This window comes from Borostomias antarcticus, assembly GCF_949987555.1.
Source record: "Borostomias antarcticus genome assembly, chromosome: 18".
NCBI classification, from domain to species: domain Eukaryota; kingdom Metazoa; phylum Chordata; class Actinopteri; order Stomiiformes; family Stomiidae; genus Borostomias; species Borostomias antarcticus.
The window spans coordinates 9,190,661-9,213,764 of NC_140251.1; the positions used below are offsets into that span (position 1 = coordinate 9,190,661).

The following is a 23,104-nucleotide window of genomic DNA, read 5'->3' on the forward strand; positions in this document are numbered from 1 at the left end:
ATGTCAGAACACAAACGGACACCGATTACCCCCTCAGTGAGCTTCTTGTATTTGAAATCGAGAGTTTAACATGTTTTTGAATGATTTTTCAAGGTGTTCACCCACATCCATTGTATGACCTAAACGGTGGTAGAGCAATTATCAACTTTCTCAAAAGTGCTAGTTTTGTCAACTTTTTGATCTGAACCATTCTATATGATCATAAGTAACCTTAAAACAGGGCTAAACCTGATTTTTCCCTTTACTACTCCTTTAACATGTTATAAACGACTCCAGGGGAGCCCATCCTATATAATCCCCTGTGTAAAAGCAGTTTCCGCTGCTCTGTCTACCATAATTACCCCCTAGGGCACTATGATGGCTTCTCCAGACTCCAGAAAAACATGTACATCACCCACACTGAATGACCCCCCCAACTTCTGGTCACTGGGTAAATACAACCTAAAAATAGTAATATTACACAGGCTGAATATGCAAAACATCACACTGCTCAGCAGTTATGGTTAACAACCAAAATTATAAATGCTAAAACATGCACAGAGGATTCATATCATATAAATACACCTTTATTGAACTCAATTTACATAATAAAATCTTACGCTTGCAACAAAAATGACTGAAGAGATCTGTATCACAGACGTACAGTATAAGTAATGTCTTGCTGTGCAGAACAGTGGGACATTTCATTATTTCATTTCACGGACAGGGAGGTGACTGCAGTTTTCTGAAAGTAGTGCTTGACAGCATCCACAATCGTCGATACCTCTGCCATGGCCCCTTTACCTGCAAATAAACAAATGACTGAAGTTACATACTGTATGACTTGGCATTGGTTTGAAGTTATACATGGCTTGGCACTGGTTTGAAGTTATACATGGCTTGGTACTGGTTTGAAGTTATAAATAGCTTGGCATTGGTTTGAAGTTACACATGGCTTGGCACTGGTTTGAAGTTATACATGGCTTGGTACTGGTTTGAAGTTACACATGGCTTGGCACTGGTTTCACACTGAATCAGTGAATACGACCAAGCAGTGATAATGTGCCTCCTCACATACCTCATTCACATATAAAACAGTTCAATTAGCCCATTATGAACAACACACCTTCATCTCCACAGACCAGCTTCTTGGCGATGCAGGGGATCTCTACGTAGCCGAACTCTTGGAGGCTGGCCACCTGCCGGGCTGTGATGGGGTGCTGCCACATGGCCGTGTTCATCGCAGGGCAGAAGAGCAAAGGTCGGCTGGTATCCCAGGCTCGTACAACACACGTCTGCCAAGGACAAACGTGTTGTTTTAATCTGTTGGTATTTCGTCTTAGTCATCACTCTAAAGGGACAAATTCCAAAATAGCCAAGTCATTGTGGTGAATTCCTAGGCTTGTTCTGCAAATATCTGCTGACGACAGACCCCTTGCATCTAATCTAATCTGAAATCAGTGGCAGGTTTCTCAGAATGCACCTAAAGCAGTCCAACTACCAATTCCTAGGATACTAACTAGCATGAAGATTGCCAGCACACAACCTCAGATCCTCACCAGTAGATTGTCACAGATGCCACTGGCGATCTTGCCCAGGGTGTTGGCGTCCAGCGGGGCGATGACGAGCAGGTCGGCCCAGCGCCTCAGGTCGATGTGTAACACCGGGTCAGAGCGCTGTGTCCACAGCTGGGAGAAAGAAAGACACTTCATTGCTAACTTTTTCTGCGCACTGAATATACATTTTGCGATGCAGTCAGTCCATTCCAGTGAAAACTGAAATTCACCTCCCACTCATCGCTATCACCGTAGACTCTCACTGGCACCTCCTCAGGGTTGTAAAAGTGTCGGGCGTGTTCCGTGGTGACCACTCGCACATCTACCTACAAGAATATGTCATTGTACATGATACCATCATACAGTAGCCTACAGTACATGACAAACAGACTTAAATGTGGAACTTGAAACAGATTACTTGTCAGACATCAAATTACACAAAATAATATTTAAAACATGGGCCTACCATACAGACCAATCACTTACACACAAGGAAGTAAAGGAGCTGCAGGTGTTGTGCCGAAAAACGACTGCCCTGCCTGAAATGAACGCTGAATATCGTTGAGTCTGCCTTAAATGTAGGCTGTGGGAATACTTCAAACATTAATAGCCTGCTTTTTAGAGTCAGATGATATTATCCTCTCAAGAGTCAGCTGGTGATAACTTGCTAGCCTATTGTGATTGTGTGCCTGTGACTCAAATGTGATATAGATGTAAATTAAACATGCTGCCCTGATGCTAATATAGCATCTTACTAAGAGTAATTTCTTAAGTGTATAGTAATTCCACTCAGACAGAAAACACACTCATGAGTTGGTGGGCGGGGCAGTCATATTTAGGCAAGCCCCTGCTGAAATAAAACTGCCCCTCCTAATTTAGGATTATGAAGGGTGACGATGACAAACTTTTCGTTGTCTTTTCTTTATAGTCCTTAATTAGCTCTGCGTTGTGTTTTTTGTTTCCAATAAAAGACGGACCCCCAATCTCCAAGTATACCACACAGTCCAGTGTCTCCTTTCTCAGGTGTTCAAAATTAATCTCTGCAACACGGGATTTGAGTCTCAAGCAAAAGCGTTTTATTCCAGAAGGTATAACATACAGAAGAACATGGCAATGTCTAATGCACAGATGACCTGTCTGGATGCTGGCTGAACCCAAATCAAAGAACATACAGCTGAACAGTGGTTTTAACCCCCTGGCGAGAGGGGGGGGTGTCCCACACCCCCCTACGTCCTTTGAGACAAAGCTGTCTCTCTCTCTTCTCAATCATGCGGCCTTGCAACTAAGATAGGATGAGGCGCCTGACGCCCTCGTGTCTAAAGAGTCGGTGTACCACATGAGACTGTCACCCTTACCCTAGGGACATATACAGCTATACGGTAGGGACCCTTCCCTATGCCTAGACCCCCCTTGGGTAGCAGCATGACTCCACCTGTCGTAACCTCCGTCTCCAGGAACCCTCGGGCAGTCACACAGGAGTCATACACCCACACACACTGGAACCAGCTGATAATGTTAATGATTGACAGTTCTTTCTAGCAGCCAGCTCTAGTACATTTTCATCACAAGTATACTGAATTTGGTAAATATCAGACTTTGCTATCCTAAGAAAGGTTATGGTGGGGCAGTCGTTTTTCGTCTGGCAATTGTTTTTCACACCTGGTAAAGGGCACTATCGTTAAACATCCCCATCTAGTGGCAGTTTTGCGCATGTTACAGTATACTATGCATGATCTGTAGCATACACTAGTGCAAAATACCCTACATATAAAAATACTCACTTATTCTACATAGAAATATGTTACATATGTGTTACTAAAGAAGCTTTAAACGTAAGGTAACGTGGAACAGTTCACTACTCACCCCAGGTATTTCAATAAGTTGGGAAACCAACAAGGGCAGTTTGAGTGCTGCTACACTCCCGGTCACACCGACCAGCACGCGGTACTCACTAACGTAGAGCAACAAGTCTTTAACAGGGTGACCAGCCTCAGGGCAACTGGCCTGCATGTTCTATAATAGCCTCAATATAAGCCTACTGTCAAGACGACGTACGCAACAAAACAATGACCCGAAGATGCAGGATGTAATTTAGCAACCACAACCTACCAAACTATTAGCCTGTAATAAAAGTAAGCTTAACTCCCATATTCCGCAACTCTCAAAAGTCTCTTACTTTTGCCTCAATTATAATTCGATCACCACTAAAAAAACAAAACTAAAAAAACGTCGATCACCACTTCCGTAAACATTGGCAGGGTGACGTTATGAAGCTCTTCCGTTGTGGATATAGATGATATAGCCTATGGATGTTTATCACAGCTTGATTCACTCCACTCATTGGGAATTCTTATTCTGGAGCGACAACCTGGGATCCGACCGAACCTCCTTCGCAATTGAACACATAGGGTATGTAATGGTAGTCTACAGTCTTTATATAAAAACCAAGTGTGGCGTTGCGAGTGTGCTGTGTCGTGAACGAGCACGCACCCTCAGGCGAATTCGAGAGCGCGCACGTTCACAGAATATTCTAGTCACTCTTGACGACTGTCGCTCTTTCATTCATCTTTGATGTTGGCAGGCTATAAAAATACCAAGAAGCTAAAAATGGACACGATGCAAACGCTTACTCCTCGCGTGTATTGGGCGCAGCGACATGAGGACATCTACCTGCGAGTGGAGCTGACAGACGCGCAGGTGAGATGTAGAGCGCTCATAGCCATCATTTGATTTTGTTGTTACTGACGCTTTGCATTCCATTAGGCAAATTATAGATCTTATTCTTAGGCAATATACATTTTGCCTAACGCATACTCATGTGTGACATGAACGCATGCACGTGTGACAAATAAAAGTGTCTTGTTGGGCCACTAGTGAACTCTACAGTTGGGATGGCACACGTGTTCCTCCAATTAATTTGGTGTTTTGATGACTGTGGTGGAGACCGCTGTCCAACACGTCAGTCCACCTCGAAGTTGGGTTGAGATCTGACTGCAAAGGCCAATAGCAATATGATTCACATAATTTTCATACTCATCAAACCATTCACCCTCGTGCCCTGTGGATGGGGGCATTGCCATCCTGGAAGAGACCACTCCCATCAGCATAGAAATGTTTAATCGTAGATGATCACTCAGAATAACTTTGTATTGATTTGCAGTGATCCAAGTGGACCCAAATCATACCAGGAGAATGCCACCCCAAAGCATAATGAGCACCAGACCCTCTCACTGTAGGGGCCAACCAGTACTGTTCTCTTGGTGTATGCCACACCAGCACTCTCCCATTTGTTGATGAAGCATGACTCATCTGACTCACTTTTTTCCATATCTCTGTAAACCAGTGCCTGTGTTTTTTTTCACCACTGAACTCTCAAATGTGCATTAGCCTTTGTAATGAGGGGGTTATGCACCGCAACCCAACCATAATATCCCTCTCTATGCAGCTGCTGTTTTTGCTGACACTGATCACGTCCTGCATTGACATTCTGGGTCACATGAGGAAGAGTTGCTCTTCTGTTTTTCCTTACATATCGCACTAATAATGCACACGCATCGCAGTCATCGGATGTGCACTTTTGACCACAATTTCCTATTTACAGATGTATTTAGGAAATTGTATATATTTACAGCTTTCTTTTTATGTGCTGCAAGAAGCTCTCACCAATCTGAAACTAGTCCTTAATCCTAGCAAATCTAAGTTTATGTTGTTTTCTAGAGCCAGGATTACTGATTATGATAGTCTTCTTTTACTAATGGCTCATGTGTTGAGAGAGTCACTGAGTGCATACGTGAGAAGAGAGGAAAGATCCGCACACTGATTTCTCCCGGTCCACTTTATTGAAAATATACGCAACGTTTCGACCCTTAGGTCTTCATCAGGCAACTTCAAAGCTTCAAATGACAGGTAGCAGGTATATATAGGCTGAGAGCCTGTGACATCACATCTGACATCATCTGCCAGTCAATTAGGCTAAAAGGTGCAGTAAGAGGCAGCAAATATATAAAAACACATCATAATGACATATGAATAGCCTATGTACACCATTCTAGATACAGATAGCCTACATTGGCAAAACGTCCAGGGAGCTACGCACTAGAATTAGTGAACACAGAAGCAGGATCAGAGCTGGCGATGAGCGTAGCCCCGTCGCAGCCCCCTTCAAAACAGCAGGGCACACCGTTAGTGCCCTGAGGTATTTAGGAGTGGAGAAGGTAGAGAAGCCACGTAGGGGGGGTGACCTAGAGAGAAAGCATCTCCAGCGTGAGACCTAATGCATATATAAACTCAATACCAGGTCACCTAAGGGCCTAAATGAGGAGTTTGACATTAAGCCCTTTTTGTGAACTGGTGTTTGGTGCGTTCGCTCTACAAACAGTGTAGCCTACATTGATGTAGGCCTATTTATTGCACTTTGATAACTCCGTATTATCTATAGTCTCTTTTCTGTATCTGTTTTTTGTGTCTGTATCTACATTGGTGTATATAGGCTATGCATGTGTCATTATGATGTGTTTTTATATGTTTGCTGCCTCTAACTGCACCTTTTAGCCTAATTGACTGGCAGATGATGTCAGATGTGATGTCACAGGTTATCAGCCTATATATACCTGCTACCTGTCATTTGAAGCTTTGAAGTTGCCTGATGAAGACCTAAGGGTCGAAACGTTGCGTATATTTTCAATAAAGTGGACCGGGAGAAATCAGTGTGCGGATCTTTCCTCTCTTCTCACGTATGCACTCTAAGATCCAGCACCTGGCCTACTAAGGTTGGATGTGCACACAGCTCTTTTGCCTTTAGTCACTGAGTACTTTTGTTTGTGGCTGGATGATCAACTCTCTTTCAAGTTTCAAGTAGATAATCTAGCCTCTAGCTGCGGCAGAAAATTGGCTTCCTGTACAGAAACTGTTCTAGCTTTCCTATGTTCAGCAGGAAGAGAATTGGTCAAGCTGTCGTCTTATCAGTATTAAACTATGGTGACACAGTCTATAGACATGCTTGTGTGACTACCCTGGAACCCCTAGAGTCTGTCTACCATTCTGCCCTAAGATTTATTTCGGGTGATAATTATGACACCCACCACTGTGTTCTTTATGATAAGGTAGGCTGGTCTCCTCTCTCTTTAAGGCGTAACTATCACTGGTATTTGTTTATTTTCAAAGCCATTATTGGTAAACTTCCACCATATATCTCGTCTCTGTTGGACTAGAGCCTTGGAACCTACCAGACCCGATCAAACGATCAGCTTGTTTTTAGGGTTTCTCGAGTGCATTCTGAACTTGGTAGAGCTGCTTTTTTCTATGATGCTCCTTATACCTGGAATACTTTACAACAGACTCTAAAGCTTGAGGTACTTCCTTCAGTCGCAGAGTTTAAATCCTTGGCTCTTGACATTTGTACTTCGACCTGTAACTGTTTTTATAATAATAATAATAATAATACTTACAATAATAACAATAATAATAATAATTTATTATTATTATTATTATTATTATTGTATTTGTTCTGTTGTTATTTGTGTGAACTCATCAACACTGTAAATGAGGGAAACCTTACGAGTATAAATAAAGGTTTGAAATAAAATGAAATGAAATTAAGTGTTTCCCATAGATCTAAATGCAGGTACTGTCCTGTTGAAAACTCATCAGTTGAGTCTTTGTGACTGAAGCTCCTGAGTCCTGCCATCCGTACCCCAATGATGAATCCTCTTTCCAAATATGCTTTCATATCTTTGATTTTGGTCTAAAAAAGCATAATATTTGATCATTTGTAGAGAATAGAGAAAGCAACAGTTTATGAAGAACAGTCTGGCTCCAAGGCCATGTTGTCTATTGGATGGATCTGGTTAGTGTTTTGTCAGAATCTTGTGATGCATCAGTTCAGGCAGCACACAAACTTCTTTAGAAACAGGCTTAGCAGAAGTCATGACCACCATAAAATACCTATTAATTTAGTCTGTATGTGGGTGGACACATAGCTGGCTTCCTCTTTAGAGATGAACTAAGCTGATATTTGACCTGGCTGGTTACATTGTCTGACACAGTTTCCTCTGTAGTCCTATGCCTAATTTACAAAATATTTGTGCTTTTGGGGGTTATGGTTTGCATGCTGTTTGGGAGAGACCCTTATAGGAGTAACTCAAATTCAACGTCTGGCCTGTCTCTCCTTCCTCTTGCAGAATATAGATATCTGCATACAAGAAAATGTCCTTCAATTTAGGGGTAAGTTATCTACATTATAATCACGTGATATGTCGTCAATAATTATTGTTGGGCAAGGCAGGAATTTTCATGAATTATAATCGTATAATTTTTTGAACATTTGTATATATGTTTGTTTTCTAGCCCAGGGCCATGGGGCAAAAGGAGAGAATGATTATGAATTCAGCCTGACGTTTCTCATGCCAGTAAAACCAGAGGTATATGTCAGCTCCTGAGTAATGATTGGCATACTCCTCAGAAGATACGTGATTACAGAATGTAATGAGTTTGTGTTGACCCAATCTGGTGCTATTACGCTGTACTTGCTCTATGAGTCACGACTGTTCCTGTGGCGATATCTGTTCCTGTCTGTGGTGGATTGTGTGTGCTCAGCTGAGCCACAGATCCACCCAGCGCCAGGTAAACATCTCAGTGAGTAAGCAGCAGCGGAGGTGGTGGGACAGGCTGACCCAGCAGGAGCGGAGGCCCGTCTTCCTATCCCCAGACTTTGACCGCTGGATGGATGAATCAGATGCAGAGATGGAAATAATGGAAAAAGTAATATCTTCTTCCAAGCCGAAAGCACTGTTTGTAAATGTAATTTGGATGTTACGGAGACATTTTGACATGTTTTACTGAAGTAGAATGTTCTTTACCGTTTCTCTGAAAGGAGAAAAAAAAGAACAGACTGCAGATGGATTCCGTGGATTCAGAAGATTGTGAGTACTTGTGTCTTCTGGGACATGCAATATGACATTAGCCGATATGATTCACAAACATACTTTAGACATGTGGTGCGGCTGTGGCTCAGGAGATGGAGCGGATCGTCCAATGACTGCAGGGTTGGCGGTTCGAATCCCGGCTTCTCCTGTCCACAAGTATCCTTGAGCAAGACACTGAGCTTTGTTATATGATTCACTCAAATATCATATTATAGACCACAGTGATAGCTAACACATAATGGCCTACCATGTAGGTACCTTCTCTGTAACTATTTGTGCACTCTCCTGTTAGTTTAGTTATGTCTCTCTTATGAAGTATCTAGCCCATGTTTACTGCTCTGTTCTTAGCCAATAGACAAACATTTTCCTGGAGCTTGCTCGATCGTCCCGTTGAGAGAGGTCAGGGAATAATTTTTACAGCTCACTTTTCTGGCCCCCGGGTGAAACTGTTTTTTTGCTTCCCTCTGGAGCATGTAGGGGTGGAACCTATGCCCACCCTCCCATTGCTCTCTGTAAAGTGAGTAGCATTTAGTTAACACATACACCGTATCCTTTTCCTAGCCCCACCCTACCCCCGACCTCTGCCTCTACCTGGACCCAGGCAGACTCACACTCACGCACACACAGACATACACCAGTCCTGGGCTCAGATCCCCTTCCCCTCACCCTAACCTGGGTCTGTATCCTTTTCCTACCCCCACCCTACCCCAACCCCTGCCTCTATCTGGACCCAGGCACACTCACGCACACACAGACATAGTGTTTGCCATGTCTCTCCTATGATGTTTTTAGTCCTTTTTGCTCTGAAAAAATAATTTAATGTAATTTATTGCTCTATAAATGTTCTTAGCCGTTGGACAAAACATACTCCAGGAGCTTGCTCGATCGTCATTGAGAGGGGTCAGGGAAGAATTTTTACAGCTGACTTATCTGGCCCCCGGTGATTACTGTTTTTTTTGCTTCCCTCTGGAATATGCAGGGGTGGGACCTATGCCCACCTCCCTTGTTCTCTGTAAAGTACATTGTGTTACCTCTGTGTATGAAATGCGCTATACAAATGAAGCTTTGTTTGTTTGATTGCTCGATTGATTGATTGATTGATTGATTGATTGAACCCCAATGAGCAGGCTAGAAACTTGCATGGCAGCTGCTGCCATGTGTGTGTGAATGGGTGAATGAGAGGCCATTGTAAAGTGCTTTGGATAAAAGTGCCATTAAGGTGTCATATAAGTGCAGTCCGTTTACCATTTACATAGCCACTGCAATATTCTAATTTCGTTAATGTCTTTCTCAGCACTTTTCAGTCTGAAGAAGGTGTTCCTGTTCATGTACAACTTAATCCAGTTCCTGGGTTTCTCCTGGATATTTGTCAACATGACTGTCCGCCTCTTTATACTGGGCCAAGGTGAGGATTGATGATCACCTCCATTCATTCATATCAAAGTTACCATAATGAAGGATATGGCCTGTAAGATGTTGCAAATTCATATCTGATGTGATTAAATCAATACAATGGTCTGTAAATACAATCTGTTCCTAATTTCAGACTCACTCTATGACACGTTTCACACCATATCGGATGTGATGTTCTTCTGCCAGATATTGTCAGCCGTAGAGGTACTCAATGCTGCTTTTGGAGTGGTCAAGACAGGTGTTGTCCCAGTTCTTATCCAGGTACTTTGTTTAACTATATCTACTGTTATAGATTTATTCTAATAATTCAGAAAAGAGTAGTCGAGAATGCCATGGTTCATCTTTGCAAGTCCAAGCTGGTTACTTTTATTCCAAATAGTTTATGAGTTTGCAAAGTCGGACTCAAAGAGAAAGGAACATCCACCAATGATCATCATGAAAACAGAGCATTATAAACAGTGTGGGTGTGACCATACCTTCATACCTGTATGCAAATACTTCACTAGCCAATTGAGTTGGCTAGTTCTGAGGGTCAACAGTTGAAGTAAACATTACAGAGATCAAAGATAGCTGGGAGGAGGGGACCCCTGGTGAGGTCTCCTGCCATAAAGCATTATTCAGGCCTGGGGATAGTGGGGTCAGGGCAATAAACAGAGGACAGCTTCTCACTTTAAAAGACAGGCCTATGACAATGTCTTGACCAGAGAATACACTCATTTGAATGTATCTATTACACTACTGGCACACTCTAGGTCACAGCATTCTGCTACCACATGTGGCAACAATGACACACATGGATTTTGTTTTTGTGATCACTTTTTCCCCTTCACCTTTTTCTTTTTCCTGTTTACGAACAAACTAAAAGTCATGTAACTACTCGTGAATACCCAGGAATATAAACAAAAACAAAAAATAAACAGTCAGCAAAAGCAAGCCAACCATGACATTATAATGAAGGATTAGAATGTTGGAATCAACAACTTTCAGATAGTTTGACTCTGTTCTCTTGTGTTCTCCAGGTGGTTGGAAGAAACTTCATCCTCTTCATCATCTTTGGTAGCTTGGAGCAGATGCATAATAAGCCAGTAGTGTTCTTTGTGTTCTACACGTGGAGCGCAATAGAGGTTTTCCGGTGGGTATTCAGACTCTCACTGTGTGTACCCTTAGTGTATGGTTGTGCATCACTCCTGTTCTACTAGTATGAAAATGATTTATTATTTTTATGAAAGATACATTTTTGGTTTGTGGTCTCTTCAGAGATGGATTCTCAATCAGTGATGCCCCCTCTCTCAGGTATCCATTTTACATGCTAGGCTGCATTGACACAGAATGGAAACTGCTTACTTGGCTGAGGTACACTGTCTGGATACCTTTGTACCCATTGGGGGTGCTAGCTGAAGGTGAGTCAGCTTGGCTTGAACACATTGTGTTTCTCCGTTTAAAGGTTAAATACTTATTGCAATGATCATCTCTCCTACAGCTGTTGCTGTGATCCAGTCCATTCCCATCTTCTATGAAACTAATCTCTTCAGCATCCGTCTACCTAAAGCCCTGGGCTCATCTGTCAGCTTCTCCTATTTCCTGCAGGTCTACTTGATCCTCATGTTTCTGGGTGAGTCTTGTGTAACCGAGTGAAACAGAGTCATCGTGAGTCCAGAGTAGGTAGCGGGTTGTTGTTTAAACTCACTCCCCCAGTATAAATGAATACTGTCCACCCGCGCCAATGTACATTAGTTCGTTTTTCATCGGCGTAGCTGCTTAAAAACAGTGTCTGCCATGCGCAAGATCCAGGTTTGTATGCCACCCAGGGCACGCCAACATTTATGGGTTACACATGTATCATCTTTACCAATATCTACCCTCACACACCGTCTAACGAGGAAGTTCCTTTCAGGACTTTTCGTCAACTTCCGCCACCTCTACAAACAGAGGAGGAGACGGTTCCACACCAGGAAGAGGAAAGCAAACTGAGGACCCAGGCCTGCAGATGTCCTCCAACCCCTTCGCTGCCTGTCCTGAGCCCCGTCCTCTTAGTCCTCAGCTTCATCCTGAGACCCGTCCTCTTAGTCCTCAGCTTCATCCTGAGACCCGTCCTCTTAGTCCTCAGCTTCATCCTGAGACCCGTCCTCTCTGTCCTCAACTCATGTTTGGTCTGTTCCACAAAGGCTCCTTGCTTCCCCACTGTCTCTATCAAATTGATAATTCTAGATGAAACATCCTGTAATGTGAAAAGATCAGTCCATATGACTATAGGCAAGTCGTCATCATCATCGTACAGTAGATGTACAGGCTCATGCTCTTAAAACTGTCCATGTTCCTCTTATGAATGAACCACCCCATAATGACTATGTAGATCAGACACTAACTGTAGTCATGATATCCATCATTGATGGTTGAATCCCATGTCCTTGATACGTGATATGTTGTAGCTCATGTATGTTATTTGCTGAATGTATAGCATATCAAACAGGAAGTAAGACTTATTTTACAAAGCTGGATGAACGAGGAAGTCAGCTAAAGTACCTAATGATAACGGTTTGTTGCAACTTTATATTTTTACACTGCAGATAATCATTCTGGTACTTCTGTATTTGTCATTGACAAATCTGGTTTGTGAAACTGCCTAGAGACCTCAGGGAAAACCGCTCTTTTGAAAGATGCGCAGCGAACATGCTTATTATTCAGTCCAAGTTTTCAGCAAAGGGAGTTTCATTATTGTAATAATAAAAATATGATTCAATTTAAATTTTCTGATTTATACAGCCATGAAGAAAGACATTGTCTATTTATGAGAAACACTGTTACAAAATGAGAAACACTGTTACAAAATGCTATGTACAAAACATTTTCAGGAAACAAAAACTGGAGCAATGAACAGCATTCAAAAAATGTTTGTTTTTTTCGTCTCACAAGCCCTTGTGATAACAAGGCATTAACAGACAAACCCGAGGTCTGCTTTCACAATCGCAAGGCAAAATAGCTGCGTCCACTGGTCACACAGAGCCTCATTCACTCAAATACAAAAGATCTGTCTAAAAATGCCTCATGGGTGAACCATTCTTCCTGGCCGCCATGTTACGGGCCGGGCCCTCAGCCTGAGAAGTCTGTGTGCATGGGGGCGATGTTGTGGTGGAAGGCCGTGTGCTGGGCGTCCCCGGTGCTGGCCAGTTTGAGCTGCTGGGCAGCGTGGGAGAGCTGGAAGGCGGCGTCGGGGTGGGCGGAGTCTGGCAGCATGGTACACTCTCTCTCCAGCAGCTCCGCCACCCCTTTCAGCAGCTCCCAGAACCCGAACGCCAGGGCCGCCTTGCGCAGACGGTTCAGCTCCTGACACACGGGGGGAGGACAGGAAAATATTAGTCATCTGCACAAGGGAGGGGGTGGGGGGGTCATGTGGTAGGATTTTCATTTTTCTTGTCTTACGTCTATGTCTTAATGGCATTTTGTCTGGAAGATATTTGGCATCAATGTTTGGTATCCATTGATAAGGACCACAAGAGGCTCTTGCTAGGTCTAAGCATTTGTTCAGCAATAAAAGCTCAGTTCAAAGGACAGTTCATGACCCCCTTGGCATGGCAGACTTGACCGGAAGTATTTGGTTTTTGGGGGGGGGGGGTTCTTGTTTCAGTGCTGGTTTTCCGTGACAGTCGTTACACAGTGAAAACCTTTGTCCATTACGAATGGAGCATTTACCTTATAGAAGGTCTGGGTCTTCTCTGGCAGTTTCCTCGCATTTCTCAGGATCTTTTGTACGTCGGTCTGTGGAGTAGCACAATCATTTAGATCCTTCTTAACCAGGGAACAATGGAAATAATTCTGCAGATGGTTTGCATAGAGCTGTGGCTACAAACGTCCGGAGGCTATGTGGCATCGGTCAGGGCTTCAGTTCTGGCTTGACTACTACAAACACACGCCTGATCTTTATCACAGCTCCAATCACAAACAGTCTGTAGCCAGCAGCCTGCCGTCTACCTGCAGCCCGCTGGCTTTGATCCACACGGTGACGTTCTGGGCGTAGCTGCGCTTGTTCTTGGGCTGCACAGGGAACGGGCTTTTGCTGTCATCCTCCCCATAGGGGTTTTCAAGAGCATCTGAGAGAGAGAGAGAGCAGTTAGGGCAGTTATGCAAAATCATATAGGCCACTACTGATCATGGTCATGATAGTACATTTCTGCAGGGAGTGGACGTCAATAATTAACTACCATATTTGATTATGTACACACACACACACAACAGTCTTACACAGACTAACACAAAGGCCTTTGGACTTAATGGGCCTTCAACCGGACACAGGTTAGTGTGTCTTCAGTTAGTTTAAAAGGGACTTTAACAGGATGAATCAAGCTATCTGCTTGTAGCAGCCAATTTGTCCAAGAAGTAGTTCCGACCTCACCAATCTGGAGAAGGTTGGTTAAGAGTGGGCTGTTGTACATTCATAATTTGCCATGTGTAAATCCTCTTTACAGTCCTATTTTAATTATTACTACGCCACATACAGTATTAGCTAAATAGCTAGCTAGCTTTCTATCCATGTTTACTAATGTGTCTGGAATAGAGAGCCCTGAGACCCAGAGACGTGGGCCTGTTCCAGCTGCTCAGTGGAGGAGGTGGTGTTCAGTACCTGAGATGGGTCCCAGCTGAGACACCTTGCCCAGCCAAGGCAGAGGCTCAGGCCCAAACTCAAACAGAGACATCATCAGGTTGGACTTCTTCTTGCTGTCCGCCTGAGAGTACAGCATGCCAAACCACTCTGGCCTGGGGAACACATAAATAACCCCAATCATTATTTATGATTAAATTGTATTGAGCATAATTATACACACATTCTCTCAATCTCAGTCCGATCTTTTAATTGCAATCTTCTTTATTTGCTTAGAGTATTTTGAACTGTGACTGAGCATGTGAGGTCTGTATGGTCGTAGTACAGATGTTAAGTCTATGGTCGTAGTACGGATATGAAGTCTATGGTCGTAGTACGGATGTGAAGTCTGTATAGTTGTAGTACGGATGTGAAGTTTGTATGGTCGTAGTACGGATGTAAAGTCTATGGTCATAGTATGGATGTGAAGTCTGTATAGTCGTAGTACGGATGTAAAGTTTATGGTCGTAGTACGGATGTGAAGTGTGTATAGTCGTAGTACGGCATACCCCAGCTGCACCAGCGCCACCATGCCCTCCACTTTCAGACTGCCATGCAAGAGGACACAGAAGTTTGGGCTCTTTCCTGCCATCTGATTGGCTGAGGTCTCCTCCTCTGCGTCCTCTGGGTTTCCTGTGCCAACGTCATCCACCTCTGGGACCAAGCAAGCGTTCACACATTAGAAGAACACGCCGTTGTTTTAGAGATATGACAGGGGACAGCTCTCTGTGAAGGGGAGAGTTACCTTTGTTTACCGCAATGGGCAGGACCAGGTGCCTGGATATGACGGGAGGACTAGAAATGTCGCCTATCTCGATGAAACCCACAATCTCCAGATCTATAACACAGTCAAGAAGTAAGGAAGATGGTAGAGAGCCATCATTGTGGTTTGAATCATCAAAATCAAATCAAACTTTATTTATATAGCGCATTTCATACACAAAGGCAACGCAATGCGCTTTACAGAGAGAAAGGGGGGGGAGGTATACATACTGATCCTACTCCTGATTTTCCAGAGGGAAACAAAAAAAACAGTTCACCCATTTGAGCCAATATAGGAGAAGTGTAAATATTGTTTCCCTGACCTCTCTCAACCATTGTGTAAGCGGGGGGGGGGGGGGGGTGAGTGCAGGAGGGTCTGCTGGTACCTGTCTGCACCGTCCTGGGCACGGGGTCCACCTCCTCGTCCACGATCACAGGCTCAGGGCGAGGGAACACCTGGACGTCCGAGGACAGGTTCCCACAGCGCAGCACAGCGTGGAAGGGCGAGTACGCCTGGTCAATCAGCCTCCTGGAAACGCACAGGAACACAGAGGGAACGTCAGTGCTACGTTCATTTAAAGGACTAGATTGGTATTTAGCCCTGTTGTTATAAGGTTATTTATGATCATATACAACGGTCCATGTCAACATTTTGACAGATTGTGTACTCTTGACATATTAGTGCTCATTGGTCATGTCACATGCCCATAGAGATCCATTGTGTACTTAGTTGTGACATGAGCAATGAGCACTAATATCTCAAGTCCTCTCAAATTCATGAAAAAAATTATATGGACCGCTGTATATGATAATATGGACCGCTATATATGATCGTACATTACCTTATAAGAGGGTTATGATAAATACAAACTAGTCCTAGAGAAGCTTTATAGAATCCGTCCATACCCAAACATGGCCTGTACACTCTTCAGGCACAGTGGCCCCTCCATGGTGAAGATCCCCCCTCCCCCTCCGTTCAGGCTGAGTAGCTGGCCCAGGTTGTCCATGGTGTCCGTGGTCTGAAGCTGCCCATGTGCAACACACAGAATGTCAGTGTAACTTACAGTAAAAACACATACAGACTAATACCACATAGATGTTTTGTTATAATGGATCTCATGTTATAGTTTAGGCTTGGGAAAGTAATGACCTCTGACCTCACCGCCTTTTAGTGAGAATACAGGAATGCAGTGTTAATGGCGCCCTGGATAACCAGACGTAGTTAGGTACACCAACTTATGGGAAGAGTGTTTGTGACTGAATGGTAATATAAGGGGGGTAGAGCTGTTGGAATATCATTGTCCCAGTGTGTCCCACCACCGTTTGGCACCATTATTTTGTAAATAATTCAGAATCCCAAGCCCTTGTAAAACAACACAGAAGGTCAGAGGTCACTGTTGCAATATATCAACATGTGGGTAGTATAGAGTGATACTGCTGAATAGATGCTCCTCTGTTCAACAGGCAAAGTGCATGGACCCCAGGAGAGGATGTTATTGTGGTTGAGTACGGCTCATAGATGAACCTTTGAACTAGACTGTTAGAGCTGTGGTCTGGATGCGTGGGTGTGCTCCTAATTTGACACCTGCCGATGCTGGGGCCCCTTGCAAAATGTTAAAATGTCAGATGAGCAGAGGAAATTGAGTTGTTTTGAGTGATATATTACTGAGAGGAAATGGAGTTGTTTTGAGTGATAAATTACTGTAAAAGCTTTTCCCAGTTACAGGAGTCATATCCACCTATTCGTCAATTATTTGTTTCTTTCTAATGGTCTTGATTGGCTCTTATCCTCCTCAGTTCAGGTTATAAAGGTGTCATGTTTAGAGTCTTTATGTCCTCTGATCTGATCATGGATGTATTATATAAACTGGATACAGCCACTCCATTCACTGGCCGCTATCAACAATGAAGCCCTATTGAACCGCGCCATCTTGGCAAAATTTGTAGTCATTTGACTTTTTCCGGTTACTTTTGACTTGCGCAGTTGTGCTTTTCTGGCCTTCCGGTTACTTTTGACTTGCGCAGTTGAGCTTCTCTGGCCGACGCGCGTCCACGAAAAAGTTCACATTTCTCTGAAATGTAGACGCACGTTCCCGGCTCTCCCCGCTTTGATTTAGCAATGAAAACCGGCTTGCATATTAACCTGTTTTTGTCAAATATATCAATTGGAGAAATTATTTTTTGATCCTGGCATCTTAGTTTTAACAGGTTAAATATAATTTAACATGTTTTGTTTGCTAGTAGATGGTATTCATTCCGTTCGCGATAACGTTATTGCAGCCAGGCTAAATTCCTCCAGGGAGCCAGTGACCGGCGAGTTGAAGAGCTTCCCTCCCCGCCAGCAGGAGCTTTGGCCGCGGCTACCGCATCTTGGATAACCCGCTGAGTTCCTGGCTGCTATTTCACATTCGCCCTTGATCAATCCCAATACCGATCCATGGTAATAATGAATCAATCGTTCAGATCAGATCGGCAGTGCTGCATGCATGTTACAACATCATTGTTACCTTTATTAACATAACCATAGCCTACATTTATCTCTCTAACGTTAGGCTATCCATCACACCAGTCGGCCATTCGATAGCTGGAAGCGGTCAACGCCAACGTTGACTGAAAGCACCCAAACTCAGTGTATCGTTTCATCTTCATGCTACACATCAACTCCTTTACATTGTATGTGAATAAATTCCTGTTATTCTAAAAATATCCCATTTCTGTCCATTCTTGGAAAAGGCTAATAATTGCTGTCAAAAGATCACTCCAGTTTATCACCGTATCCCACTACCATTTCAACTATGCACAGGAGGTTGTCTTGTGGTCATTTTCATTAAAAAATGATTAGCCTGATCAGTTTGTTGTATGTATTAAGTATTGGGATTGATCAAGGGCGAGTGTGAAATAGCAGCCACGAACTCAGCGGGTTTTCCGAGATGCGGTAGCCGCGGCCAGAGCTCCTGCTGGCGGGGAGTGAAGCTCTTCAACTCGCCTGTCACTGGCTCCCTGGAGGAATTTAGCCTGGCTGCAATAACGTTATCGCGAACGGAATGAATACCATCTACTAGCAAACAAAACATGTTCAATTATATTTAACTTGTTAAAACTAAGATGCCAGGATCAAAAAATAATTTCTCCAATTGATATATTTGACAAAAACAGGTTAATATGCAAGCCGGTTTTCATTGCTAAATCAAAGCGGGGAGAGCCGGGAACGCGCGTCTACATTTCAGAGAAATGTGAACTTTTTCGTGGAAGCGCGTCGGCCAGAGAAGCTCAACTGCGCAAGTCAAAAGTAACCGGAAATAGCCAAGTGACTACAAATCTAGCCAAGATGGCGCGGTTCAATAGGCCTTCACTTTAGATTTCGATTCCTGGGGGCTTGATTTCAGAGAAATGTGAACTTTTTCGTGGAAGCGCGTCGGCCAGAGAAGCTCAACTGCGCAAGTCAAAAGTAACCGGAAATAGCCAAGTGACTACAAATCTAGCCAAGATGGCGCGGTTCAATAGGCCTTCACTTTAGATTTCGATTCCTGGGGGCTTGGGATCTGATCCATCAGGCTGACGTGGAGCTCTGAACCAGATTTGTATTGTATCAGACCTCTTTGTTACATTTAATTTATATTTTGTTAATTAAAACAATTATTGATTTTGATACTTTGTCTGTAGTTTGTGACTCTGAGAACTGATAAATGGTAAATGGACTGCACTTATATAGCACTTTTATCCAAAGCGCTTTACAATGGCCTCTCATTCACACACACATTCACACACCAATGGTGAATGATATGGCACCTCTGTTGAGGACCTTCTATCCATGCATGAATAAACCTGAAATCTTTACTTTAGCACTGGGTTAAGTTCAAACACTTGTTTGGAAAGGTGATGCACTTCTGGCTAGCAGAACCCCAAATTGCTCCTAATGAAATGCTATTGGTGTGTGAATGTGTGTGAATGTGTGTTAAAAGTGCAGTCCGTTTACCATTTACTTAACTACCTATGTTAAATGCAATTATTATAAGTTGCTTTGGATAAAAGCATCTGCTAAATTATTGTAATGTAATGAATTATTTGGTCACAGCATCCTGAGTCTCTTTTTGAACTGGAACACGGCCCAGATAAGCAGCAGGTAACTCAGTACCTCCTCTGCATTGGCGATGCACATGATATACAGCTTGGCTGGGAAAGGGAACGGCAGGGGGAACTTCTTGTCCTCCCCGCGGTGCTTCAGTGTCTGGAGAGAATGGCGCAGTGAGCCCTTTCCTATTCCCAGAGATCCGTCTGTCACCAGCACCACCTGCAGGCAGAGATAAGAAATGCATAGATGATCATTGATAACCGTGCCTGAGTGTCCCCCACCCCCACGTCCAGATGTTGTAGGGATATATTCTAAATTCTATACATATTGTATGTATATATTTGTACTCTTCTATGTGTATGCTTTACTCTAATGTATATTCTTTGGTTGTACCCCAGTTTGTCGAAAAATCCCTTGCGGTGATTTCGAGTCAAGTGGCAAATACTAGGAGTCCCCTACGGCAGCCAGTGCGCATGCACCATTCATCAAGTGGAAACCCTATCGCAACATTAAACCCAACGTGAAGAAAATCGCAGGCAAATTATCTTCTGAGTCCATAAAAGTGTTGTTGTAACACCCAAATGCCTGGGGATTACTGAAGCTCATCTTATCAGCGATAGCCTAGTGTCAGTGCCACACCCATGAGAGGTTTTACGCTGATACACTAGGTAATCTACGCTAACTTAGAGCATGCTGCAGATCTCTATGGGTCTGGGACACGTCTTGCAAAAAAATAGTTTTAGAATCCTGGCCAGTGATTGGTGCCGCCGAAATAATGGCGGCACCAATCTGTAACAACTTTCACGTTACTGTGCCGCTCTCTCTCTCTCTCTCATTGCTGCTACGACTTGTCACTCTTTCAATTCTGACCGTTAGACCCGCCCTCAGAACACCAGCTTGGGCAAAGTGGCAATGACTTTATTATGTAGCATGCGGAGCGCAGTGAATTAGCATAATATTTGAGTCTGGAGAGACTAGAGATTGCCTCACAAACTCAAGTCTGTAAACTGTACCTCATCTATCACAGACAAGACCTGTTAGGGTACCTAGCAAACTGTACAGCCTCTATCACAAAGACCTGTTAGGGTACCTGGCAAACTGTACAGCATCTATCTATGTCTTTGTGACCTGCTAGATTACCTGGTAACGACCTGTCAGAGTACCTGGTAAAGACCTGTCAGAGTACCTGGTAAGGACCTGTTAGAGTACCTGGTAAAGACCTGTCAAGAGTACCTGGTAAAGATCTGTTAGAGTACCTGGTAAAGATCTGTTAGAGTACCTGGTAAAGATCTGTGAGAGTACCTGGTAAAGACCTGTCAGAGTACCTGGTAACGACCTGTCACAGTACCTGGTAACGACCTGTCACAGTACCTGATAACAAGCTGCTAGAGTACCTGGTAAAGAAAGTACCTGGCTGGGGCAGGCACTGCCCCACTCCTGCTGGACCACGTTGCTGACACCCTGCAGCGCTGACTCCAGGCAGGTCTTGTCATAATCCTCCAGGTTGCTCAAGGCTTCCTGCGCGTCACAAGAACATTACATTACAATCATTTAGCAGATGCATTCATTCAAAGCGACTTACATTTACAGGTAGTCAGTATACTACTACTCGCCTGAACTTACAGTACAAGTACATCTCCTTACCGAACAAGTGACAAGCATAATCTAGTGCTAAAGCCAAGTGCAAAGAGTAACAAAATAGAAAAAAATACAATAGGTGCTTAAGAGGGAAGATCCTGGTAGGCATAGCATTAAAACAGACAAAAATCAGAATACTGATCTTTCATCTTTTCAAGTATACAATGGCTGGTGAGATGCAATGTTGGCAATAACTACTTCAATGAGAACTACCCATAACACACCATCCACTTACACAGCCAAAGGTTGAAATTCCTGGATCTGAAAGCCCTGAAAAATACATTGTGCCAAATACTCTGTCTTTGGTCCTGGGTCTGTAGTAGTACCTGCAGAGTGTTGTAGTCCCTGGTGAAGGGCACCAGGAGCTCCCAGAGGGAGGAGAAGGCCACCAGTGACGTAAACTCCAGGCGGTAGTTGGTGGCCATGTGTTCAAATAACATAGTGAGTCCATGGACAGCCAGGTTCTTCCTCTGAAACTCTTCATTGCCCTCCAATGACACAGGTCGTGTCATGGACAAGGACACGTCCATCAGAACCACGGTCGGCATGATGGCCCCTCACAATAATGTACCTCTCACTTCAGAGAATGAACCACCACACACCCTCTCTGGAAAACACAACATCGCTTTCAATCACGCATGCCCAGTACAGAACTATCTACTTTTCTGCATTAACTAACAAAACTGTATTGCTTTACCTTCCTCTATACAAATGTTAGCTATAGCTAACGAGTTACCAAATAGCAGGGTTAACGTTAGCTATCTAGCATCAAGCAACTAACCTTAGCAGAGTTAGCTAGACTCACTCGCAGATATAGCTAGCTACCTAGTTCGAGCTACTTGCCAGACAGGGACAGATTGCGAGTACGATCCTGCTCCAATGTGTGTGTAAATGAGCCGTTTTAAATTTGAGATTATATGCAGTTGCGAACTATTTATCTATAACAACGTGAAAACAAATAGATGCCTACCCATCAATACTTCAGTCGTCACGATGAATTTGTGCTACATACCAATCTATCCGGAATACAACGCCAATATATGAATCACTGGTTCCTAGCTCGTTAGTTCCTAGTCGCACCTTGACTGAAAATGATAGCTTCGAAGTACATGTACTAATTTAATCTATGCGGGCTGAATTCCTATATAGAACATAATATTAATTAATTAAATTAATTGTTAATTACTTTTCATTTACACATTCTTACACATTTAAACATATCATAATACAATTTATGTTTAGGCCTAGGCTATATGCACTGGGAGATAATCAACTCTAAACTAAAACTCCCCATTTTTCTAAAGAGCCTATGCATAATGTATGACTACAGTCCGAAAGTTTGTTTGATTAAAAGTAAATACAAAGTGGATAGAGCAAGATAAAATGAGAGTGTCGCAGACAATAATACAATACACCTAACAATACATCTAATCCTCTTAGACGACCTCAGGTATTAGGTATTATACTGATCCATGGTGAAGACCTGTTCTGTCCATGACCGTCCGGGGTGCCTCTCCTCCCCGTTAGTGCCCTCGAGCTCTCTTCCCAGCTGTGGATGTTACATCTGTGGAGACATTATTGCGTCCCTACTGTTTCTACAACCCATTCATTGCAGGTAAGGTTACTTACCTGTGCAGCAAGTGCACAATATTGACATTCACGTCGAACTGCTTTGCATATTAAGTTATGTATATTTGGACAAATTGGCAAATTGATTTTGGCTGTTATGACAATAGGTGCACGCGTGGCTTTTAGTAAAGAGATAATTAATTACCTTGCATGGTCAGCAAAAAATAAATTGATTCTCAATGATTGGTTTATTGTATCTGCTTTTGATCTTTCTTTACATCTATATTTGGCCAATTTTCCAGTTTTGTTGGGCTGTCTAGCATACATAATCTAAAAATAAATATTGTGAATCAGGGAGAGAGTTATACTCTGTAGACTATTAATGTGTAGTCACAGCAACATTAGGGCTACCTATCCCAAAGCTTTGAGAGGTAGGCCTACTTATCTCTCACGTGCATTATCATGACAATAATAAAAGCCTGCAAATCAAAAGACAAATTGTGCAACTTGTGTGCAACATGTTGCATCATTTGTCAGGTCATTCAGTGTAATAACT

At 43.2% G+C, this 23,104-nt stretch overlaps 3 protein-coding genes across 4 annotated transcripts; 1 reads left to right on the forward strand and 2 right to left on the reverse strand.

Annotated features, from left to right (window-relative positions):
• Positions 1 to 561: 561 nt before the first annotated feature.
• On the reverse strand, positions 562 to 3,932 carry ppcdc (phosphopantothenoylcysteine decarboxylase). Of its 2 annotated transcripts, none has more exons than XM_084452594.1 (5): positions 3,399 to 3,932; positions 1,766 to 1,861; positions 1,539 to 1,667; positions 1,106 to 1,274; positions 562 to 783 (listed from the first exon to the last, which is right to left on the reverse strand). In XM_084452594.1, exons 1-5 carry the CDS (start codon positions 3,543 to 3,545, stop codon positions 692 to 694), a joined length of 633 nt encoding a protein of 210 aa, XP_084308720.1. In that variant the 5' UTR covers positions 3,546 to 3,932; the 3' UTR covers positions 562 to 691. The 2 variants fall into 2 exon arrangements, with proteins under 2 accessions (XP_084308720.1, XP_084308721.1); XM_084452595.1 differs by having other exon boundaries at positions 645 to 783; positions 1,106 to 1,302.
• A 177-nt stretch (positions 3,933 to 4,109) lies between these two features.
• hacd3 (3-hydroxyacyl-CoA dehydratase 3) lies at positions 4,110 to 12,550 on the forward strand. Its single transcript, XM_084452553.1, has 11 exons — positions 4,110 to 4,232; positions 7,715 to 7,757; positions 7,881 to 7,954; positions 8,130 to 8,294; positions 8,407 to 8,455; positions 9,753 to 9,863; positions 10,005 to 10,132; positions 10,891 to 11,003; positions 11,165 to 11,271; positions 11,352 to 11,483; positions 11,766 to 12,550. The coding sequence occupies exons 1-11, from the start codon at positions 4,143 to 4,145 to the stop codon at positions 11,840 to 11,842; spliced, it is 1,089 nt and encodes a 362-aa protein (XP_084308679.1). The 5' UTR covers positions 4,110 to 4,142; the 3' UTR covers positions 11,843 to 12,550.
• A 93-nt stretch (positions 12,551 to 12,643) lies between these two features.
• Positions 12,644 to 21,981, reverse strand: ints14 (integrator complex subunit 14). Its single transcript, XM_084453133.1, has 12 exons — positions 21,950 to 21,981; positions 21,306 to 21,586; positions 20,752 to 20,859; positions 19,405 to 19,560; positions 16,176 to 16,294; positions 15,656 to 15,798; positions 15,253 to 15,345; positions 15,017 to 15,161; positions 14,490 to 14,623; positions 13,841 to 13,959; positions 13,562 to 13,627; positions 12,644 to 13,195 (listed from the first exon to the last, which is right to left on the reverse strand). Exons 2-12 carry the CDS (start codon positions 21,525 to 21,527, stop codon positions 12,962 to 12,964), a joined length of 1,539 nt encoding a protein of 512 aa, XP_084309259.1. The 5' UTR covers positions 21,528 to 21,586; positions 21,950 to 21,981; the 3' UTR covers positions 12,644 to 12,961.
• Between the last annotated feature and the right edge of the window lie 1,123 nt (positions 21,982 to 23,104).

Excerpts from the sequence above, each read along its gene's own strand:
- ints14 (XM_084453133.1), bottom strand. The coding sequence starts at position 21,527 with ATGCCGACCGTGGTTCTGATGGACGTGTCCTTGTCCATGACACGACCT. Across the intron at positions 20,860-21,305 it reads GGGACTACAACACTCTGCAG|GAAGCCTTGAGCAACCTGGA; the intron begins GTACTACTACAG and ends TGTGACGCGCAG. Across the intron at positions 16,295-19,404 it reads GCATCGCCAATGCAGAGGAG|CTTCAGACCACGGACACCAT; the intron begins GTACTGAGTTAC and ends GCACATGGGCAG.
- hacd3 (XM_084452553.1), top strand. The coding sequence starts at position 4,143 with ATGGACACGATGCAAACGCTTACTCCTCGCGTGTATTGGGCGCAGCGA. Across the intron at positions 4,233-7,714 it reads TGGAGCTGACAGACGCGCAG|AATATAGATATCTGCATACA; the intron begins GTGAGATGTAGA and ends TTCCTCTTGCAG. Across the intron at positions 10,133-10,890 it reads TTGTCCCAGTTCTTATCCAG|GTGGTTGGAAGAAACTTCAT; the intron begins GTACTTTGTTTA and ends TGTGTTCTCCAG.
- ppcdc (XM_084452594.1), bottom strand. The coding sequence starts at position 3,545 with ATGCAGGCCAGTTGCCCTGAGGCTGGTCACCCTGTTAAAGACTTGTTG. Across the intron at positions 1,668-1,765 it reads GTGATAGCGATGAGTGGGAG|CTGTGGACACAGCGCTCTGA; the intron begins GTGAATTTCAGT and ends TCTTTCTCCCAG. Across the intron at positions 1,275-1,538 it reads GCATCTGTGACAATCTACTG|ACGTGTGTTGTACGAGCCTG; the intron begins GTGAGGATCTGA and ends TGTCCTTGGCAG.